Genomic DNA, 22,500 nt, shown 5'->3' on the forward strand with positions numbered 1-22,500 from the left:
GTGTGTGTGTGTGTGTGTGTGTGTGTGTGTGTGTGTGTGTGTGTGTGTGTGTGTGTGTGTGTGTGTGTGTGTGTGTGTGTGTGTGTGTGTGTGTGTGTGTGTGTGTGTGTGTGTGTGTGTGTGGTGTGTGGTGTGTGGTGTGTGGTGTGTGTGTGTATATAAAATTACATAGCCCACAACAACATAACTGCAAAGTAGGGCCTCTTCCACACATAGGGAGGATATAGGGGGTTTAACAGCTATACAGATGGGTATAGAGGCTGGAATTTACAAGTGATGAGCTTCGAGGGAAACTACACACAACTACAGAGGGAATTGATCTTCAACGCCTACTGATATAGATCATATGCTGGAGATGAGAGAGAGAGAGGGCTTCTAACCAGATCAGAGAGGAGGAGAGAGAGGGCTTCTAACCAGATCAGAGAGGAGAGAGAGAGGGATTCTAACCAGATCAGAGAGAGAGAGAGGGATTCTAACCAGATCAGAGAGGGATTCTAACCAGATCCAGATAACCAGATCAGAGAGAGGAGAGAGAGGGCTTCTAACCAGATCAGAGAGGAGAGAGAGAGGGATTCTAACCAGATCAGAGAGGAGAGAGAGGGCTTCTAACCAGATCAGAGAGGAGGAGAGAGGGCTTCTAACCAGATTAGAGAGAGAGAGAGGGATTCTAACCAGATCAGAGAGGAGAGAGAGAGGGCTTCTAACCAGATCAGAGAGGACAGAGAGAGAGGGCTTCTAACCAGATCAGAGAGGAGGAGAGAGAGGGAGGGATTCTTCTAACCAGATCAGGGATTCTAACCAGATCAGAGAGGAGAGAGAGAGGGATTCTAACCAGATCAGAGAGGAGAGAGAGAGGGATTCTAACCAGATCAGAGAGGAGGAGAGAGAGAGGGCTTCTAACCAGATCAGAGAGGAGGAGAGAGAGAGGGATTCTAACCAGATCAGAGAGGAGGAGAGAGAGAGGGATTCTAACCAGATCAGAGAGGAGAGAGAGAGAGGATTCTAACCAGATCAGAGAGGAGAGAGAGAGGATTCTAACCAGATCAGAGAGATCAGAGAGGAGGAGAGAGAGAGGGATTCTAACCAGATCAGAGAGGAGGAGAGAGAGAGGGATTCTAACCAGATCAGAGAGGAGGAGAGAGAGAGGGATTCTAACCAGATCAGAGAGGAGGAGAGAGAGAGGGATTCTAACCAGATCAGAGAGGAGGAGAGAGAGAGGGATTCTAACCAGATCAGAGAGGAGAGAGAGAGGGATTCTAACCAGATCAGAGAGGAGGAGAGAGAGAGGGATTCTAACCAGATCAGAGAGGAGGAGAGAGAGAGGGATTCTAACCAGACCAGATAAGAGAGAGGAGAGAGAGGGATTCTAACCAGATCAGAGAGAGAGGGATTCTAACCAGATCAGAGAGGAGGAGAGAGAGAGGGATTCTAACCAGATCAGAGACCAGAGGAGAGAGAGAGGGATTCTAACCAGATCAGAGAGGAGGAGGAGAGAGAGAGATTCTAACCAGATCAGAGAGGAGAGAGAGAGGGATTCTAACCAGATCAGAGAGGAGAGAGAGAGGGATTCTAACCAGATCAGAGAGGAGGAGAGAGAGGGATTCTAACCAGATCAGAGAGGAGGAGAGGGAATCTAACCAGATCAGAGAGGAGGAGAGAGAGAGGGATTCTAACCAGATCAGAGAGGAGGAGAGAGAGAGGGATTCTAACCAGATCAGAGAGGAGAGAGGGCTTCTAACCAGATCAGAGAGGAGAGAGAGAGGGATTCTAACCAGATCAGAGAGGAGGAGAGAGAGAGGGATTCTAACCAGATCAGAGAGAGAGAGAGGGATTCTAACCAGAGAGAGGGATTCTAACCAGATCAGAGAGAGGAGAGAGAGCTTCTAACCAGATCAGAGAGGAGATCAGAGAGAGAGAGGGCTTCTAACCAGATCAGAGAGGAGGAGAGAGAGGGCTTCTAACCAGATCAGAGAGGGAGAAAGAGAGGGCTTCTAACCAGATCAGAGAGAGGAGAGAGAGGGATTCTAACCAGAGAGATTCTAACCAGATCAGAGAGAGAGAGAGGGCTTCTAACCAGAGAGGGCTTCTAGGGCTTCTAACCAGATCAGAGAGATTCTAACCAGAGAGAGAGAGGGATTCTAACCAGATCAGAGAGAGAGAGAGAGAGGGCTTCTAACCAGATCAGAGAGGAGAGAGAGAGGGATTCTAACCAGATCAGAGAGGAGAGAGAGAGGGATTCTAACCAGATCAGAAACCTGTTTGCTCCTTCACTGCTCTGGTATTGTGGAGGAGAAGGTTTGATATTACCTGTGTATCGCTGCTTGGCCATATTGGCCAACTGGATCTAACTGTTGATCCAATCAAATATACATCTGGAAAGGAGAGACAGGAGAGAAGTAGAGAGGAGAGAAGTGGACAGGAGAGACAGGAGAGAAGAGGAAAGGAGAGACAGGAGAGAAGAGGAAAGGAGAGAAGAGGAAAGGAGAGAAGAGGAAAGGAGAGACAGGAGAGAAGAGGAAAGGAGAGACAGGAGAGGAAAGGAGAGAGGAGAGAAGAGGAAAGGAGGAGAGGAAAGGAGAGAAGAGGAAAGGAGAGAGGAAAGAGGACAGGAGAGAGAGGAAAGAGAGACAGGAGAGAAGTGGAAAGGAGAGAAGAGGACAAGTGGACAGGAGAGAGGAGAGAAGAAACAAGTGGACAGGAGAGAAGAGAAACAAGTGGAGTGGAGTGTGGGTGGGGTGGGGAGGAGAGGAGTGGGGTGGGGTGGGGAGGAGAGGAGTGGAGAGAAGAGGAGTGTGTCTGTATGGCGTGGGTAGCTATCTGGTGTAATCTCCGCCTCAGCAGGGGAAGTTAGTTAGTATGTAAGTGTTTGTTTATGCAGAAAGCCTAGAGTCCTTGAGATGGAATTGATGGGGGCTCTTTCATCCTCCATCACCCTCTCCAAACTTCATTAACAGACTGTGGTAAAGGTACATATACATTCACCACCGGTACTCATCTAGGGAAACTGGAATGATACAAACACACATGATGTCAGTCAGAGAGGACTGAGGACAGACAAGGCTACAGAGAGAGAGAGAGAGGAGAGGAGAGGAGAGGAGAGGAGAGGAGAGGAGAGGAGAGGAGAGGAGAGGAGAGGAGAGGAGAGAGAGGAGAGGAGAGGAGATGAGAGAGAGGAGAGAGAGAGAGGAGAGAGAGAGAGAGAGAGAGAGAGAGAGAGGAGAAGAGAGAGAGAGAGAGAGAGAGAGGAGAGAGAGAGAGAGAGAGAGAGAGAGAGAGAGAGGAGAGAGAGAGAAGAGAGAGAGAGAGAGAGAGAGAGAGAGAGAGAGAGAGAGAGAGAGAGAGAGAGAGAGAGAGAGAGAGAGAGAGAGAGAGAGAGAGAGAGAGAGAGAGAGAGAGAGAGAGAGAGAGAGAGAGAGAGAGAGAGAGAGAGAGAGAAGAGAAGAGAGAGAGAGAGAGAGAGAGAGAGAGAGGAGAGAGAGAGAGAGAGAGAGAGAGAGAGAGTCAATAGAGAGAGAGAGAGTCAATATACAGTGGAGTCAATATACAGTGGTGGAGTCAATATACAGTGGTGGCTAGTCAATATACAGTGGTGGAGAGTCAATATACAGTGGTGGCTAGTCAATATACAGTGGTGGCTGGTCAATATACAGTGGTGGCTAGTCAATATACAGTGGTGGCTAGTCAATATACAGTGGTGGCTGGTCAATATACAGTGGTGGCTAGTCAATATACAGTGGTGGCTAGTCAATATACAGTCAATATACAGTGGTGGCTAGTCAATATACAGTGGTGGCTAGTCAATATACAGTACAGTGGTAGTCAATATACAGTCAATATACAGTGGCTAGGCTAGTCAATATACAGTGGTGGCTGGTCAATATACAGTGGTGGCTAGTCAATATACAGTGGTGGCTAGTCAATATACAGTCAATATACAGTGGTGGCTAGTCAATATACAGTCAATATACAGTGGTGGCTAGTCAATATACAGTCAATATACAGTGGTGGCTAGTCAATATACAGTCAATATACAGTGGTGGCTAGTCAATATACAGTGGTGGCTGGTCAATATACAGTCAATATACAGTGGTGGCTAGTCAATATACAGTGGTGGCTAGTCAATATACAGTGGTGGCTAGTCAATATACAGTGGTGGCTAGTCAATATACAGTCAATATACAGTGGTGGCTAGTCAATATATAGTGGTGGCTGGTCAATATACAGTCAATATACAGTGGTGGCTAGTCAATATACAGTGGTGGCTGGTCAATATACAGTGGTGGCTGTCAATATACAGTCAATATACAGTTGGTGGCTAGTCAATATACAGTCAATATACAGTGGTGGCTGGTCAATATACAGTGGTGGCTGGTCAATATACAGTGGTGGCTGGTCAATATACAGTGGTGGCTAGTCAATATACAGTGGTGGCTAGTCAATATACAGTCAATATACAGTGGTGGCTAGTCAATATACAGTGGTGGCTAGTCAATATACAGTGGTGGCTAGTCAATATACAGTGGTGGCTAGTCAATATACAGTGGTGGCTAGTCAATATACAGTGGTGGCTAGTCAATATACAGTGGTGGCTAGTCAATATACAGTGGTGGCTAGTCAATATACAGTGGTGGCTAGTCAATATACAGTGGTGGCTGGTCAATATACAGTCAATATACAGTGGTGGCTAGTCAATATACAGTGGTGGTAGTCAATATACAGTGGTGGCTAGTCAATATACAGTGGTGGCTAGTCAATATACAGTGGTGGCTAGTCAATATACAGTGGTGGCTAGTCAATATACAGTGGTGGCTAGTCAATATACAGTGGTGGCTAGTCAATATACAGTCAATATACAGTGGTGGCTAGTCAATATACAGTGGTGGCTAGTCAATATACAGTGGTGGCTAGTCAATATACAGTGGTGGCTAGTCAATATCACAGTGGTGGCTAGTCAATATACAGTCAATATACAGTTGTGGCTAGTCAATATACAGTGGTGGCTAGTCAATATACAGTGGTGGCTAGTCAAGTCAATATACAGTGGTGGCTAGTCAATATACAGTGGTGGCTAGTCAATATACAGTCAATATACAGTGGTGGCTAGTCAATATACAGTGGTGGCTAGTCAATATACAGTGGTGGCTAGTCAATATACAGTCAATATACAGTGGTGGCTAGTCAATATACAGTGGTGGCTAGTCAATATACAGTGGTGGCTAGTCAATATACAGTCAATATACAGTGGTGGCTAGTCAATATACAGTGGTGGCTAGTCAATATACAGTGGTGGCTGGTCAATATACAGTCAATATACAGTGGTGGCTAGTCAATATACAGTGGTGGGTCAATATAGTGGTGGCTGGTCAATATACAGTTAATATACAGTGGTGGCTAGTATACAATACAGTCAATATACAGTGGTGGCTAGTCAATATACAGTCAATATACAGTGGTGGCTAGTCAATATACAGTCAATATACAGTGGTGGCTAGTCAATATACAGTCAGTATACAGTGGTGGCTAGTCAATATACAGTGGTGGCTAGTCAATATACAGTCAATATACAGTGGTGGCTAGTCAATATACAGTCAATATACAGTGGTGGCTAGTCAATATACAGTGGTGGTGGTCAATATACAGTCAATATACAGTGGTGGCTAGTCAATATACAGTCAATATACAGTCAATATACAGTGGTGGCTAGTCAATATGCAAAATTTAAAGTGTGAGTTGTAATTTCTAGTGGAAAGATACCGCAGTTGATGTTTTCAAAGTATTTCAGTTATTTGGTCATTTCTGGAAGAAAGATACCGCAGTAGAGGTCTAAAATAAATAATGAATTTATTGCGATGTCGTGAGGCTATATTAAATTAATTTACTAGACTTTTTCCCAGAAAGTAGCTGTTTCCAAAAAGATCTGCATCGGTGACTCGTAGCCGTGGAAACCAGGAAGATGCTAAAACCTGGACGTTCTTCAACGATCAAATACACACAGCTGCTCGTCCCCCAGGGGAGGGGTGGGGAACAGCTGCTCGTCCCCCAGGGGAGGGGTGGGGAACAGCTTCGGCCCCCAGATGTTGCCCCTCAGGCTGTAATACCTGTATCAGCCAATACCCTGCTGCCTCTGTCACAAACACGGGGGGGCACACAGACAAACTGAAAAACAACACACAACTGGACGCAAGGTAGAAGACACCCACACAACCCCCCCCCCACACACTCTAAGGGTCTGAACATTTAAACGAAATTGGGATCCTTAGTGTTAAAAAAAACAGAGCTTGGAAGAGGCTCAACCTCTCCTCTATTTTGGTGCCTTGGAAACCGTCCCGCGCACCTGGACAGGCACCGTGTGACAGCGGAGTGGTGCATCTCACTCATCTCTATAGCCTCTCCTATTCATTGATGATTGGCTGTAGTGAAGTTACATGTGACTTAGCAAGACAAGAAACGGCAAGATACAGCTTTTGACTGCTGATTGGCCGAGTTCTTGGTTCTGTCTGTCTGGTGTCTTACCTGTCTATACTGATAGATAGACCTAGTGCACGGGTCTGTCTGGTGTCTGACCTGTCTATACTGATAGATAGACCTAGTGCACGGGTCTGTCTGGTGTCTGACCTGCCTATACTGATAGATAGACCCAGTGCCCGGTTCTGTCTGTCTGGTGTCTGACCTGCCTATACTGATAGATAGACCTAGTGCCCGGTTCTGTCTGTCTGGTGTCTGACCTGACTATACTGATAGATAGACCCAGTGCCCGGTTCTGTCTGTCTGTCTGTCTGTCTGTCTGTCTGGTGGCTGACCTGCCTATACTGATAGATAGACCCAGTGCCCAGTTCTGTCTGTCTGGTGTCTGACCTGCCTATACTGATAGATAGACCTAGTGCCCGGTTCTGTCTGTCTGGTGTCTGACCTGACTATACTGATAGATAGACCCAGTGCCCGGTTCTGTCTGTCTGTCTGTCTGTCTGGTGGCTGACCTGCCTATACTGATAGATAGACCTAGTGCCCGGTTCTGTCTGTCTGGTGTCTGACCTGACTATACTGATAGATAGACCCAGTGCCCGGTTCTGTCTGTCTGTCTGTCTGTCTGGTGGCTGACCTGCCTATACTGATAGATAGACCTAGTGCCCGGTTCTGTCTGTCTGGTGTCTGACCTGACTATACTGATAGATAGACCCAGTGCCCGGTTCTGTCTGTCTGGTGGCTGACCTGACTAGTACTGTGGGCCCCTGAGCCTCAGTAATGGTCTCTCTCAGGTAAAACTGAGCCTCGTAATGGTTCAGGTGGAACTGAGCCTCAGTAATGGTGGGACAGGTGGACATGAGCCTCAGTAATGGTGGGACAGGTGAACATGAGCCTCAGTAATGGTGGGACAGGTAGACATGAGCCTCAGTAATGGTGGGACAGGTAAAACTGAGCCTCAGTAATGGTGGGACAGGTGGACATGAGCCTCAGTAATGGTGGGACAGGTGGACATGAGTCTCAGTAATGGTGGGACAGGTAAAACTGAGCCTCAGTAATGGTGGGACAGGTGGCCATGAGCCTCAGTAATGGTGGGACAGGTGGACCTGAGCCTCAGTAATGGTGGGACAGGTAGAACTGAGCCTCAGTAATGGTGGGACAGGTAGAACTGAGCCTCAGTAATGGCGGGACAGGTTAAACTGAGCCTCAGTAATGGTGGGACAGGTGGACCTGATCCTCAGTAATGGTGGGACAGGTGCAACTGAGCCTCAGTAATGGTGGGACAGGTAGAACTGAGCCTCAGTAATGGTGGGACAGGTAAAACTGAGCCTCAGTAATGGTGGGACAGGTGGAACTGAGCCTCAGTAATGGTGGGACAGGTAGTACTGAGCCTCAGTAATGGTGGGACAGGGGGGACTGAGCCTCAGTAATGGTGGGACAGGTAGTACTGAGCCTCAGTAATGGTGGGACAGGTAGGACTGAGCCTCAGTAATGGTGGGACAGGTAGTAACTGAGCCTCAGTAATGGTGGGACAGGTGTGCCTGAGCCTCAGTAATGGTGGGACAGGTGGAACTGAGCCTCAGTAATGGTGGGACAGGTGCAACTGAGCCTCAGTAATGGTGGGACAGGTGGACCTGAGCCTCAGTAATGGTGGGACAGGTTGAACTGAGCCTCAGTAATGGTGGGACAGGTGAAATTGAGCCTTAGTAATGGTGGGACAGGTGGACGTGAGCCTCAGTAATGGTGGAACAGGTAAAACTGAGCCTCAGTAATGGTGGGACAGGTGAAACTGAGCCTCAGTAATGGTGGGACAGGTGAAACTGAGCCTCAGTAATGGTGGGACAGGTGGAACTGAGCCTCAGTAATGGTGGGACAGGTGGAACTGAGCCTCAGTAATGGTGGGACAGGTGAAACTGAGCCTCATTAATGGTGGGACAGGTGGACCTGAGCCTCAGTAATGGTGGGACAGGTGAAACTGCCTCATTAATGGTGGGACAGGTGAAACTGAGCCTCATTAATGGTGGGACAGGTGAAACTGAGCCTCAGTAATGGTGGGACAGGTGGAACTGAGCCTCAGTAATGGTGGGACAGGTGGAACTGAGCCTCAGTAATGGTGGGACAGGGGGAACTGAGCCTCAGTAATGGTGGGACAGGTAAAACTGAGCCTCAGTAATGGTGGGACAGGTAAAACCGAGCCGCCAGAGAAGGAAACATTGCAGCTCATCTAAAAACAACAACCACCCGAGCCACTGCCTGTTCACCTCGCTATCATCCAGAAGGAGAGGTCAGTACAGGTGCATCAAAGCTGGTACCGAGAGATTGAAAAACAGCTTCTATACAAGGCCATCAGACTGTTAAACAGCTTCTATACAAGGCCATCAGACTGTTAAACAGCTTCTATACAAGGCCATCAGACTGTTAAACAGCTTCTATACAAGGCCATCAGACTGTTAAACAGCTTCTATACAAGGCCATCAGACTGTTAAACAGCTTCTATACAAGGCCATCAGACTGTTAAACATCAGACTTCTATACAAGGCCATCAGACTGTTAAACAGCTTCTATACAAGGCCATCAGACTGTTAAACAGCTTCTATACAAGGCCATCAGACTGTTAAACAGCTTCTATACAAGGCCATCAGACTGTTAAACAGCTTCTATACAAGGCCATCAGACTGTTAAACATCTGTGAGCGTATGTCTGTGAGAGTGTGTGTGTGAGCGTGTGTGTGAGCGTGTGTGTGTGAGCGTGTGTGTGTGAGCGTGTGTGTGTGAGCGTGTGTGTGTGAGCGTGTGTGTGTGTGTGTGTGTGTGTGTGTGTGTGTGTGTGTGTGTGTGTGTGTGTGTGTGTGTGTGTGTGTGTGTGTGTGTGTGTGTGTGTGTGTGTGTGTGTGTGTGTGTGTGTGTGTGTGTGTGTGTGTGTGTGTGTGTGTGTGTGTGTGTGTGTGTGTGTGTGTGTGTGTGTGTCCCTCCTCCAGTCTGCTGTTCTGTCCTGAACCTCTTCATTAATGTTATTAAAGGGGATGTGGCGGAGGGAGGGAGAGTTCAATCTGCTGTTCTGTCCTGAACCTCTTCATTAATGTTATTAAAGGGGATGTGGCAGAGGGAGGGAGAGTTGAATCTGCTGTTCTGTCCTGAACCTCTTCATTAATGTTATTAAAGGGGATGCGGCGGAGGGAGGGAGAGTTCAATCTGCTGTTCTGTCCTGAACCTCTTCATTAATGTTATTAAAGGGGATGCAGCGGAGGGAGGGACAGTTTAATCTGCTGTTCTGTCCTGAACCTCTTCATTAATGTTATTAAAGGGGATGCGGCGGAGGGAGGGAGAGTTGAATCTGCTGTTCTGTCCTGAACCTCTTCATTAATGTTATTAAAGGGGATGTGGCAGAGGGAGGGAGAGTTCAATCTGCTGTTCTGTCCTGAACCTCTTCATTAATGTTATTAAAGGGGATGCGGCGGAGGGAGGGAGAGTTCAATCTGCTGTTCTGTCCTGAACCTCTTCATTAATGTTATTAAAGGGGATGTGGCAGAGGGAGAGTTCAATCTGCTGTTCTGTCCTGAACCTCTTCATTTACCAAACGTGCTCAAACGGCTACATCTCTCTTTGATCTCAAAACAACGTATCCACAAAACGAGCGCAGCTGTCAACACAGCTGTCAACACAGCTGTCAGCACAGCTGTCAACACAGCTGTCAACACAGCTGTCAACACAGCTGTCAACACAGCTGTCAACACAGCTCAAAGTGAACAACACAGATCCATATATGGCAATGGTTGATTTGCATACAGGCCAAACGGCAGCTCTGATTGGTGATGAAGCACCGGGCTGAGGAGTATTCGTCAACCAATTTAGGATCCGATGATCTGATGAGTTCCAGTAATCCTACAACAAAATATCATGCATATCCCATCCCACTTCCTGTATTCCTCAACAACAGTAATCATTTAGTCTGTTTATCCCACTTCCTGTATTCCTCAACAACAGTAATCATTTAGTCTGTATATCCACTTCCTGTAGTCCTCAACAACAGTAATCATTTAGTCTGTATATCCACTTCCTGTATTCCTCAACAACAGTAATCATTTAGTCTGTTTATCCCACTTCCTGTATTCCTCAACAACAGTAATCATTTAGTCTGTATATCCACTTCCTGTAGTCCTCAACAACAGTAATCATTTAGTCTGTATATCCACTTCCTGTATTCCTCAACAGTAATCATTTAGTCTGTTTATCCCACTTCCTGTATTCCTCAACAGTAATCATTTAGTCTGTTTATCCCACTTCCTGTATTCCTCAACAACAGTAATAATTCGGTCTGTTTATCCCACTTCCTGTAGTCCTCAACAACAGTAATCATTTAGTCTGTTTATCCCACTTCCTGTAGTCCTCAACAACAGTAATCATTTAGTCTGTTTATCCCACTTCCTGTATTCCTCAACAACAGTAATCATTTAGTCTGTTTATCCCACTTCCTGTAGTCCTCAACAACAGTAATCATTTAGTCTGTTTATCCCACTTCCTGTATTCCTCAACAACAGTAATCATTTAGTCTGTTTATCCCACTTCCTGTATTCCTCAACAACAGTAATCATTTAGTCTGTTTATCCCACTTCCTGTAGTCCTCAACAGACATAAATAACAGGTGGTTTATTCTATCATGTTGTAGTTGGTTGTTTAAACTAGGAGTTATTAGGAATGAAACTCTTGACAAAATATCATATTTAGGAGTTTAAAAAGACTGAAATGTTCTGCTCTTCTGATATGAACTGAGGTGTGAACTGTATATCAGCAGTGTGTGTGTGTGTGTGTGTGTGTGTGTGTGTGTGTGTGTGTGTGTGTGTGTGTGTGTGTGTGTGTGTGTGTGTGTGTGTGTGTGTGTGTGTGTGTGTGTGTGTGTGTGTGTGTGTGTGTGTGTGTGTGTGTGTGTGTGAGTGTGTCATCTGTGAAGTGCAATGTGTGTTGCTAGCGATTGTTCATATGAAAAACAGGAGAAGGAGAGTGGTAATCATCTGGGAAGAGCAATGTGAAGTTCACAGAGAGGGATGAATATTTGATGGAATGAAAACGGGAGCGCAGGAGAGAGAGAGAGAGAGATGAGGCGGTTTAAAAGTTTAATGTGGATCCAGATGCTGCTGCACTTAAGTGGGGAGGAAGAGGAGGACGAGGAGGAGGAAGAGACTGATGTGTGCAGCCAGTGGACTAAATTAGTGGGAAGAACAATGGGCGAGAAGACGGGAGGAGTGACTGTGTGTGTCTCTGCGTGTGTGTGTGTATCTCTGCGTGTGTGCGTGTGTCTCTCTGTGTGCGTGTGCGTGTGTCTCTCTGTGTGCGTGTGCGTGTGTCTCTCTGTGTGCGTGTGCGTGTGTATCTCTGCGTGTGTGTGTATCTCTGTGTGTGTGTGCGTGTGTGTGTGTGTGTGTGTGTGTGTGTGTGTGTGTGTGTGTGTGTGTGTGTGTGTGTGTGTGTGTGTGTGTGTGTGTGTGTGTGTGTGTGTGTGTGTGTGTGTGTGTGTGTGTGTGTGTGTGTGTGTGTGTGTGTGTGTGTGTGTGTGTGTGTGTGTGTGTCTCTGCGTGTGTGTGTGTGTGTGTGTCTGTGTGTCTCTCTGTGTGTGTGTGTATATCTCTGTGTGTGTGTCTCCGTGTGTGTGTGTGTGTGTGTCTCTCTCTGTGTGTGTGTGTGTGTCTATCTCTGTGTGTGTGTGTGTGTGTGTGTCTATCTCTGCGTGTGTGTATCTCTGTGTGTGTGTGTGAGGACAACAGGTCCACCAGCTCCACTCTGACAACAACCGTTCTGACAGCAGAGCTCAGAGGACCACCACTCACACACACACACACACACACACACACACACACACACACACACACACACACACACACACACACACACACACACACACACACACACACACACACACACACACACACACACACACACACACACACACACACACACACACACACACACACACACACACACACACACACACACACACACACACGTGAGGAAAGAGACAGAGGACAGACTGTAACCAACAGAGATCCTGTCTAAGAAAGTAGAAGAGGCAGATGAAGGACATTAACCGTGAGCTGTGACCCACAGCACCGTACAGCGTGTTACAGAACCCTAAGAACCCTACAGTGTGTTACAGAACCCTAAGAACCCTACAACGTGTTACAGAACCCTAAGAACCCTACAACGTGTTACAGAACCCTACAACGTGTTACAGAACCCTACAGCGTGTTACAGAACCCTACAACATGTTACAGAACCCTACAACGTGTTACAGAACCCTACAGCGTGTTACAGAACCCTACAGAGTGTTACAGAACCCTACAGCGTGTTACAGAACCCTACAGCGTGTTACAGAACCCTACAGCGTGTTCCAGAACCCTACAGCATATTCCAGAACACTACAGCGTGTTACAGAACCCTACAGCGTGTTACAGAACCCTACAGCGTGTTACAGAACCCTACAACGTGTTACAGAACCCTACAGCGTGTTACAGAACCCTACAACGTGTTACAGAACCCTACAACGTGTTACAGAACCCTACAGCGTGTTACAGAACCCTACAGAGTGTTACAGAACCCTACAGCGTGTTACAGAACCCTACAGCGTGTTCCAGAACCCTACAGCGTATTCCAGAACACTACAGCGTGTTACAGAACCCTACAGCGTGTTACAGAACCCTACAGCGTGTTACAGAACCCTACAACGTGTTACAGAACCCTACAGCGTGTTACAGAACCCTACAGCGTGTTACAGAACCCTACAGCGTGTTACAGAACCTCAGGAGGCCTGATGTAACTAGACCAGAACCTCAGGAGGCCTGATGTAACTAGACAGAACATCCCTGACAGACAGAACCTCAGGAGGTCTGATGTAACTAGACAGAACCTCAGGAGGCCTGATGTAACTAGACAGAACCTCAGGAGGTCTGATGTAACTAGACCAGAACCTCAGGAGGTCTGATGTAACTAGACAGAACATCCCTGACAGACAGAACCTCAGGAGGTCTGATGTAACTAGACAGAACCTCAGGAGGTCTGATGTAACTAGACAGAACATCCCTGATAGACAGAACCTCAGGAGGCCTGATGTAGCTAGACAGAACCTCAGGAGGCCTGATGTAACTAGACAGAACATCCCTGACAGACAGAACCTCAGGAGGCCTGATGTAACTAGACAGAACCAACCAGGAGTCTGTTTAGACAGAACCTCAGGAGGCCTGATGTCTAGACAGAACCTCAGGAGGCCTGATTTAGACAGAACATCCCTGACAGACAGAACCTCAGGAGGTCTGATGTAACTAGACAGAACCTCAGGAGGTCTGATGTAACTAGACAGAACCTCAGGAGGTCTGATGTAACTAGACAGAACCTCAGGAGGTCTGATGTAACTAGACAGAACATCCCTGACAGACAGAACCTCAGGAGGTCTGATGTAACTAGACAGAACCTCAGGAGGTCTGATGTAACTAGACAGAACCTCAGGAGGTCTGATGTAGCTAGACCAGAACCTCAGGAGGCCTGATGTTAGGTTCCTCTCCGTCACCTGTCCTAGTGTTTATATACCTGTACTGTCTCCATTATTTAATACCTTGATGTCACAAAACAAGTGTGTGTGCGAGTGTGTGTGTGTGTGCTGCATGTAGCAGTAGTGACAGGTAGATAATGGCTGAATGAATAATTCAAAATGGTGTCCTCTACGGCACGGTGAGACGGTGAACCAGCTAGCGGACGACATCACGACACAACGAGTAGAACACGGAGCAGCTCTTAAATTAATCAGGAGAGGAGATCTGGACAAATAGACAACAACAACCTAGGAGGAGGAGGAGGAGATCTGGACAAATATACAACAACAACCTAGGAGGAGGAGGAGGAGGAGGAGGAGGAGGAGATCTGGACAAATAGACAACAACAACCTAGGAGGAGGAGGAGGAGATCTGGACAAATATACAACAACAACCTAGGAGGAGGAGGAGGAGGAGGAGGAGGAGGAGGAGGAGGAGGAGGAGGAGATCTGGACAAATATACAACAACAACCTAGGAGGAGGAGGAGGAAGAGGAGGAGGCCCCCTGCTGTCTCTGTCTGGTTGGTTAACCTTATTAAAGAGACACTTTGACACTGTGGCAATTCCTAGTGGTACTATCTATACAGGACCATGGTAGATCTCCTCTACCTAGTGGTACTATCTATACAGGACCATGATAGATCTCCTCTACCTAGTGGTACTATCTATACAGGACCATGATAGATCTCCTCTACCTAGTGGTACTATCTATACAGGACCATGATAGATCTCCTCTACCTAGTGGTACTATACAGGACCATGGTAGATCTCCTCTACCTAGTGGTACTATCTATACAGGACCATGATAGATCTCCTCTACCTAGTGGTACTATACAGGACCATGATAGATCTCCTCTACCTAGTGGTACTATACAGGACCATGATAGATCTCCTCTACCTAGTGGTACTATACAGGACCATGATAGATCTCCTCTACCTAGTGGTACTATACAGGACCATGATAGATCTCCTCTACCTAGTGGTACTATACAGGACCATGATAGATCTCCTCTACCTAGTGGTACTATACAGGACCATGATAGATCTCCTCTACCTAGTGGTACTATACAGGACCATGATAGATCTCCTCTACCTAGTGGTACTATCTATACAGGACCATGATAGATCTCCTCTACCTAGTGGTACTATCTATACAGGACCATGATAGATCTCCTCTATCTAGTGGTACTATCTATACAGGACCATGATAGATCTCCTCTACCTAGTGGTACTATACAGGACCATGATAGATCTCCTCTACCTAGTGGTACTATCTATACAGGACCATGATAGATCTCCTCTACCTAGTGGTACTATACAGGACCATGATAGATCTCCTCTACCTAGTGGTACTATACAGGACCATGATAGATCTCCTCTACCTAGTGGTACTATACAGGACCATGATAGATCTCCTCTACCTAGTGGTACTATCTATACAGGACCATGATAGATCTCCTCTACCTAGTGGTACTATACAGGACCATGATAGATCTCCTCTACCTAGTGGTACTATACAGGACCATGATAGATCTCCTCTACCTAGTGGTACTATACAGGACCATGATAGATCTCCTCTACCTAGTGGTACTATACAGGACCATGATAGATCTCCTCTACCTAGTGGTACTATCTATACAGGACCATGATAGATCTCCTCTACCTAGTGGTACTATCTATACAGGACCATGATAGATCTCCTCTACCTAGTGGTACTATCTATACAGGACCATGATAGATCTCCTCTACCTAGTGGTACTATACAGGACCATGATAGATCTCCTCTACCTAGTGGTACTATACAGGACCATGATAGATCTCCTCTACCTAGTGGTACTATACAGGACCATGATAGATCTCCTCTACCTAGTGGTACTATCTATACAGGACCATGATAGATCTCCTCTACCTAGTGGTACTATCTATACAGGACCATGATAGATCTCCTCTACCTAGTGGTACTATCTATACAGGACCATGATAGATCTCCTCTACCTAGTGGTACTATACAGGACCATGATAGATCTCCTCTACCTAGTGGTACTATCTATACAGGACCATGATAGATCTCCTCTACCTAGTGGTACTATACAGGACCATGATAGATCTCCCTCTATCTAGGTGGTACTATCTATACAGGACCATGATAGATCTCCTCTACCTAGTGGTACTATACAGGACCATGATAGATCTCCTCTACCTAGTGGTACTATCTATACAGGACCATGATAGATCTCCTCTACCTAGTGGTACTATACAGGACCATGATAGATCTCCTCTACCTAGTGGTACTATACAGGACCATGATAGATCTCCTCTACCTAGTGGTACTATACAGGACCATGATAGATCTCCTCTACCTAGTGGTACTATCTATACAGGACCATGATAGATCTCCTCTACCTAGTGGTACTATCTATACAGGACCATGATAGATCTCCTCTACCTAGTGGTACTATCTATACAGGACCATGATAGATCTCCTCTACCTAGTGGTACTATACAGGACCTATACAGTACTATCTATCTCCTCTACCTAGTACAGGACCATGATAGATCTCCTCTACCTAGTGGTACTATCTATACAGGACCATGATAGATCTCCTCTACCTAGTGGTACTATCTATACAGGACCATGATAGATCTCCTCTACCTAGTGGTACTATACAGGACCATGATAGATCTCCTCTACCTAGTGGTACTATCTATACAGGACCATGATAGATCTCCTCTACCTAGTGGTACTATACAGGACCATGATAGATCTCCTCTACCTAGTGGTACTATCTATACAGGACCATGATAGATCTCCTCTACCTAGTGGTACTATACAGGACCATGATAGATCTCCTCTACCTAGTGGTACTATCTATACAGGACCATGATAGATCTCCTCTACCTAGTGGTACTATACAGGACCATGATAGATCTCCTCTACCTAGTGGTACTATACAGGACCATGATAGATCTCCTCTACCTAGTGGTACTATCTATACAGGACCATGATAGATCTCCTCTACCTAGTGGTACTATACAGGACCATGATAGATCTCCTCTACCCTACAGGACCATGATACCTACCTAGTGGTACTATACAGGACCATGATAGATCTCCTCTACCTAGTGGTACTATACAGGACCATGATAGATCTCCTCTACCTAGTGGTACTATACAGGACCATGATAGATCTCCTCTACCTAGTGGTACTATCTATACAGGACCATGATAGATCTCCTCTACCTAGTGGTACTATACAGGACCATGATAGATCTCCTCTACCTAGTGGTACTATCTATACAGGACCATGATAGATCTCCTCTACCTAGTGGTACTATACAGGACCATGATAGATCTCCTCTACCTAGTGGTACTATCTATACAGGACCATGATAGATCTCCTCTACCTAGTGGTACTATCTATACAGGACCATGATAGATCTCCTCTACCTAGTGGTACTATCTATACAGGACCATGATAGATCTCCTCTACCTAGTGGTACTATACAGGACCATGATAGATCTCCTCTACCTAGTGGTACTATCTATACAGGACCATGATAGATCTCCTCTACCTAGTGGTACTATACAGGACCATGATAGATCTCCTCTACCTAGTGGTACTATCTATACAGGACCATGATAGATCTCCTCTACCTAGTGGTACTATCTATACAGGACCATGATAGATCTCCTCTACCTAGTGGTACTATCTATACAGGACCATGATAGATCTCCTCTACCTAGTGGTACTATACAGGACCATGATAGATCTCCTCTACCTAGTGGTACTATCTATACAGGACCATGATAGATCTCCTCTACCTAGTGGTACTATACAGGACCATGATAGATCTCCTCTACCTAGTGGTACTATCTATACAGGACCATGATAGATCTCCTCTACCTAGTGGTACTATCTATACAGGACCATGATAGATCTCCTCTACCTAGTGGTACTATCTATACAGGACCATGATAGATCTCCTCTACCTAGTGGTACTATACAGGACCATGATAGATCTCCTCTACCTAGTGGTACTATACAGGACCATGATAGATCTCCTCTACCTAGTGGTACTATACAGGACCATGATAGATCTCCTCTACCTAGTGGTACTATACAGGACCATGATAGATCTCCTCTACCTAGTGGTACTATACAGGACCATGATAGATCTCCTCTACCTAGTGGTACTATACAGGACCATGATAGATCTCCTCTACCTAGTGGTACTATCTATACAGGACCATGATAGATCTCCTCTACCTAGTGGTACTATCTATACAGGACCATGATAGATCTCCTCTACCTAGTGGTACTATACAGGACCATGATAGATCTCCTCTACCTAGTGGTAGCTAGAGAGAGACACAGAGAGACACAGAGAGACAGACAGAGACACAGAGAGACACAGAGAGACAGACAGAGACACAGAGAGACACAGAGAGATACAGAGAGACAGACAGAGACACAGAGAGACACAGAGAGATACAGAGAGACACAGAGAGACAGACAGAGACACAGAGAGACAGACAGAGACACAGAGAGACAGACAGAGACACAGAGAGACAGACAGAGACACAGAGAGACAGACAGAGACGATAACAACAGTAGTTAGCCTGACCTGGTCTGTAGGAGCCAAAGGTGTGCGCCAGTCTGTTGAGCAGGTCCGGGTTGTCATAGCGATCCTCGTTAGCCACCACCCAGAAACAGCTCTCGGACATCTCCTGGGGGCGGATCTACACACACCAATAGAAGGCAGGTGGACCAGCGGGTTAATATCTGAACATGGGCAAGCAGCCACACAGGAAGTACTGAGCACATCTGCATCTCATTTGCATAGTCCCTCCCCTATACACACCACAACACACCATCACAGCAGCGTCTCAGTGACAGTAAAACCACGGGTGAGTTAGACAGGTTTAGTCTGACAGTAAAACCACGGGTGAGTTAGACAGGTTTAGTCTGACAGTAACACCATGGACGGGTGAGTTAGACAGGTTTAGTCTGACAGTAACACCACGGGTGAGTTAGACAGGTTTAGTCTGACAGTAACACCACGGGTGAGTTAGACAGGTTTAGTCTGACAGTAACACCACGGGTGAGTTAGGCAGGTTTAGTCTGACAGTAACACCACGGGTGAGTTAGACAGGTTTAGTCTGACAGTAACACCACGGGTGAGTTAGGCAGGTTTAGTCTGACAGTAACACCACGGGTGAGTTAGGCAGGTTTAGTCTGACAGTAACACCACGGGTGAGTTAGACAGGTTTAGTCTGACAGTAACACCACGGGTGAGTTAGGCAGGTTTAGTCTGACAGTAACACCACGGGTGAGTTAGACAGGTTTAGTCTGACAGTAACACCACGGGTGAGTTAGGCAGGTTTAGTCTGACAGTAACACCACGGGTGAGTTAGACAGGTTTAGTCTGACAGTAACACCACGGGTGAGTTAGACAGGTTTAGTCTGACAGTAACACCACGGGTGAGTTAGACAGGTTTAGTCTGACAGTAACACACGGGTGAGTTAGACGGGTGAGTTAGACAGGTTTAGTCTGACAGTAACACCACGGGTGAGTTAGACAGGTTTAGTCTGACAGTAACACCACGGGTGAGTTAGACAGGTTTAGTCTGACAGTAACACCACGGGTGAGTTAGACAGGTTTAGTCTGACAGTAACACCACGGGTGAGTTAGACAGGTTTAGTCTGACAGTAACACCATGGGTGAGTTAGACAGGTTTAGGAATCATTTAGTCTGTATCAGCTGGTTGAACGCTACTTGAAGGATCTAGAGGGAAAAGCTGAGACGTTTTAAAGTAAGTTGTTTATTTTTTAAAGTCCAACTTCCTTCTTGTGACATATATATCTTATATTTATTTATTTATATATAAAATGGCAAAAACAAGCAACAGTACAGATGTTTCCAGGGCTAGCGTTTCCGTGCCAACAGCCATTTAAAGCCCGGGTGGGGAGGCTCCCTCTCCTCTCTGATTGGACCAGAAGTCTCAGACGGGACTTGGCTCAGCACAGAAGACCAGATGTTGTTTTATTTCGTCTCGGGTGATATAACTTCACGCAATTACAATTCATATTTTGTTAAAATCTCACTTCCCTGATTGTTTTCTTCATCCCATAAACGTTTATACAGCTGCTGAACAAGCTGGACCATCTGATCTGATGAGGAAGGATACGTCCCAAACGACGCCTCACTACCTATATATATATGACATCAGAGAACTACTTGTTAAGCCATGGTAAAGTAGTGCACGACACTGACTGACAGGGTGTGATTAGGTTATGGCCTTGGGTGTTGTGATCAGCTTGGAAACAGGTTTCAACGAGACACGTTCAAAGGAGACCCCTTTGTGGTGGTGTACAGGACGACACACACACACACACGTTTAATATGCATGAATCTATCCCCCCCCAAAAAAACTCTACACTGATAGGACTTGAAAGTTTAGAGACGGTGCCTCTAAAACTCAGGAGAGATCGCTAGAGAATTTAATTTATTGTGTGATCAGTTGGCAGGCCTCTTGAGTAGCACTTCACACACACACACACACACACACACACACACACACACACACACACACACACACACACACACACACACACACACACACACACACACACACACACACACACACACACACACACACACACACACACACACACACACACACACACACACCTCAAAACAAGCCGTGTTCACAGCCACATGCTGGGTTTTCAGCCACACTCCATGTTTAGCAAGATGTTAGCTATAGAAGGCCAGGCAGTGTGTGGGAGGAGGGGGAGGGGGGGTAATGGACTAGGGGAGTGGATGTATGTGTGTGTGTGTGTGTGAGTGAGTGAGTGAGTGAGTGAGTGAGTGAGTGAGTGAGTGAGTGAGTGAGTGAGTGAGTGAGTGCTGAGAGAGTGCTGAGAGAGTGCTGAGAGAGTGACTGAGAGAGTGACAGAGAGTGACAGAGAGTGACAGAGAGTGACTGAGAGAGTGACTGAGTCTCACCTTGGACCAGTTGAGGCGCTTCATGGAAGTCTCAAGCTTGAACTGCTTCTTGGGCCGGAGTCCGAAAGGCAAGGTGTTGTGGGTAGGCGAGCCCAGCCCACAGAACCCCGGTGGAGGAGGAGGGGGAGGGGGGCAACCGAACGGGGGAGGCACTCCTGGCGGGGGAGGTGGGCCGCAGCCTGGGAGGGGGAGGAGGGAGGGGGAGGAGGCATGGGACCTCCAGGACCAGAAGGAGGCGGAGGGAGGGAGGGAAAGGCAGAGGAGGGGAAGCCAGCCTGGGAAGGACGGGCGGAGGAGAGGGCCACTGGGACCGCTCCAAACTGAGGAGGAAAACAACATCAAGGAACAGGATTAGTTTTGATCAACTAAAAATATGTTTTTTTCCAACAACCTCTTACCTACATTTGAAATAATATAATAATAATAATATATGCCATTTAGCAGATGCTTTTATCCAAAGCGACTTACAGTCATGTGTGCATACATTCTACGTATGGGTGGTCCCGGGGATCGAACCCACTACCCTGGCGTTACAAGCGCCATGCTCTACCAACTGAGCTACAGAAGGACCACATTTAAAGCTGTCAGTTTAACTCCGTTACCAATATCTTTATATATTATTATTATTATATAATATATATCTTTAAGCAGTAAGGCCCGAGGAGGTGTGGTATATGGCCAATATACCACGGCCAAAGGCTGTTCTTAAGCACGACGCAACGCGGAGTGCCTGGACACAACCCTTTAGCCGTGGTATATTGGCCATACACCACCAACCCCCTGAGGTGCCTTATTGCTATAATAAACTGGTTGCCAAGGTAACTAGAGCAGTAAAAATACATGTTTTGTCTTAACTCGTGGTACACGGTCTGATATACCACGGCTGTCAGCCAATCAGCAGTCAGGGCTCGAACCACCCAGTGTATTTATCTGGCTCCTTTGCACCCCAGTATCTCTACTTACACAATCATCTTCTGCACATCTATTCACTCCAGTGTTTAATTTGCTATATTTTAATTACTTCGCCACCACGGCCCATTTATTGCCTTTACCTCCCTTATCTTACCTCATTTGCACCACACACTGTATATAGACGTTTTATATTGTATTATTGACTGTTTACTCCATGTGGAACTCTGTTGTCGTTGTTTGTGTCGAACGGCTTTGCTTTATCTTGGTCAGGTCGCAGTTATAAATGAGAACTTGTTCTCGACTGGCCTCCCTGGTTAAATAAAGGTGTTCTCAACTAGCCTCCCTGGTTAAATAAAGGTGTTCTCAACTAGTCTCCCTGGTTAAATAAAGGTGTTCTCAACTAGTCTACCTGGATAAATAAAGGTGTTCTCAACTAGCCTACCTGGTTAAATAAAGGTGTTCTCAACTAGTCTCCCTGGTTAAATAAAGGTGTTCTCAACTAGTCTACCTGGATAAATAAAGGTGTTCTCAACTAGCCT

The 22,500-nt window shown here is 46.3% G+C and overlaps 1 protein-coding gene across 1 annotated transcript in view; it reads right to left on the minus strand.

Moving 5' to 3' along the window:
• Positions 1-22,500, minus strand: part of LOC124018174 (protein diaphanous homolog 3-like) — a 690,151-nt gene that overhangs the window by 274,981 nt on the left and 392,670 nt on the right. The window contains 2 exon segments of the mRNA XM_046333436.1: positions 18,665-18,779; positions 21,050-21,228. Coding sequence (XP_046189392.1) covers positions 18,665-18,779; positions 21,050-21,228 — 294 coding nt within the window.

The sequence above is a fragment of the Oncorhynchus gorbuscha genome, unplaced genomic scaffold (genome assembly GCF_021184085.1).
Source record: "Oncorhynchus gorbuscha isolate QuinsamMale2020 ecotype Even-year unplaced genomic scaffold, OgorEven_v1.0 Un_scaffold_419, whole genome shotgun sequence".
NCBI classification, from domain to species: Eukaryota; Metazoa; Chordata; class Actinopteri; order Salmoniformes; family Salmonidae; genus Oncorhynchus; species Oncorhynchus gorbuscha.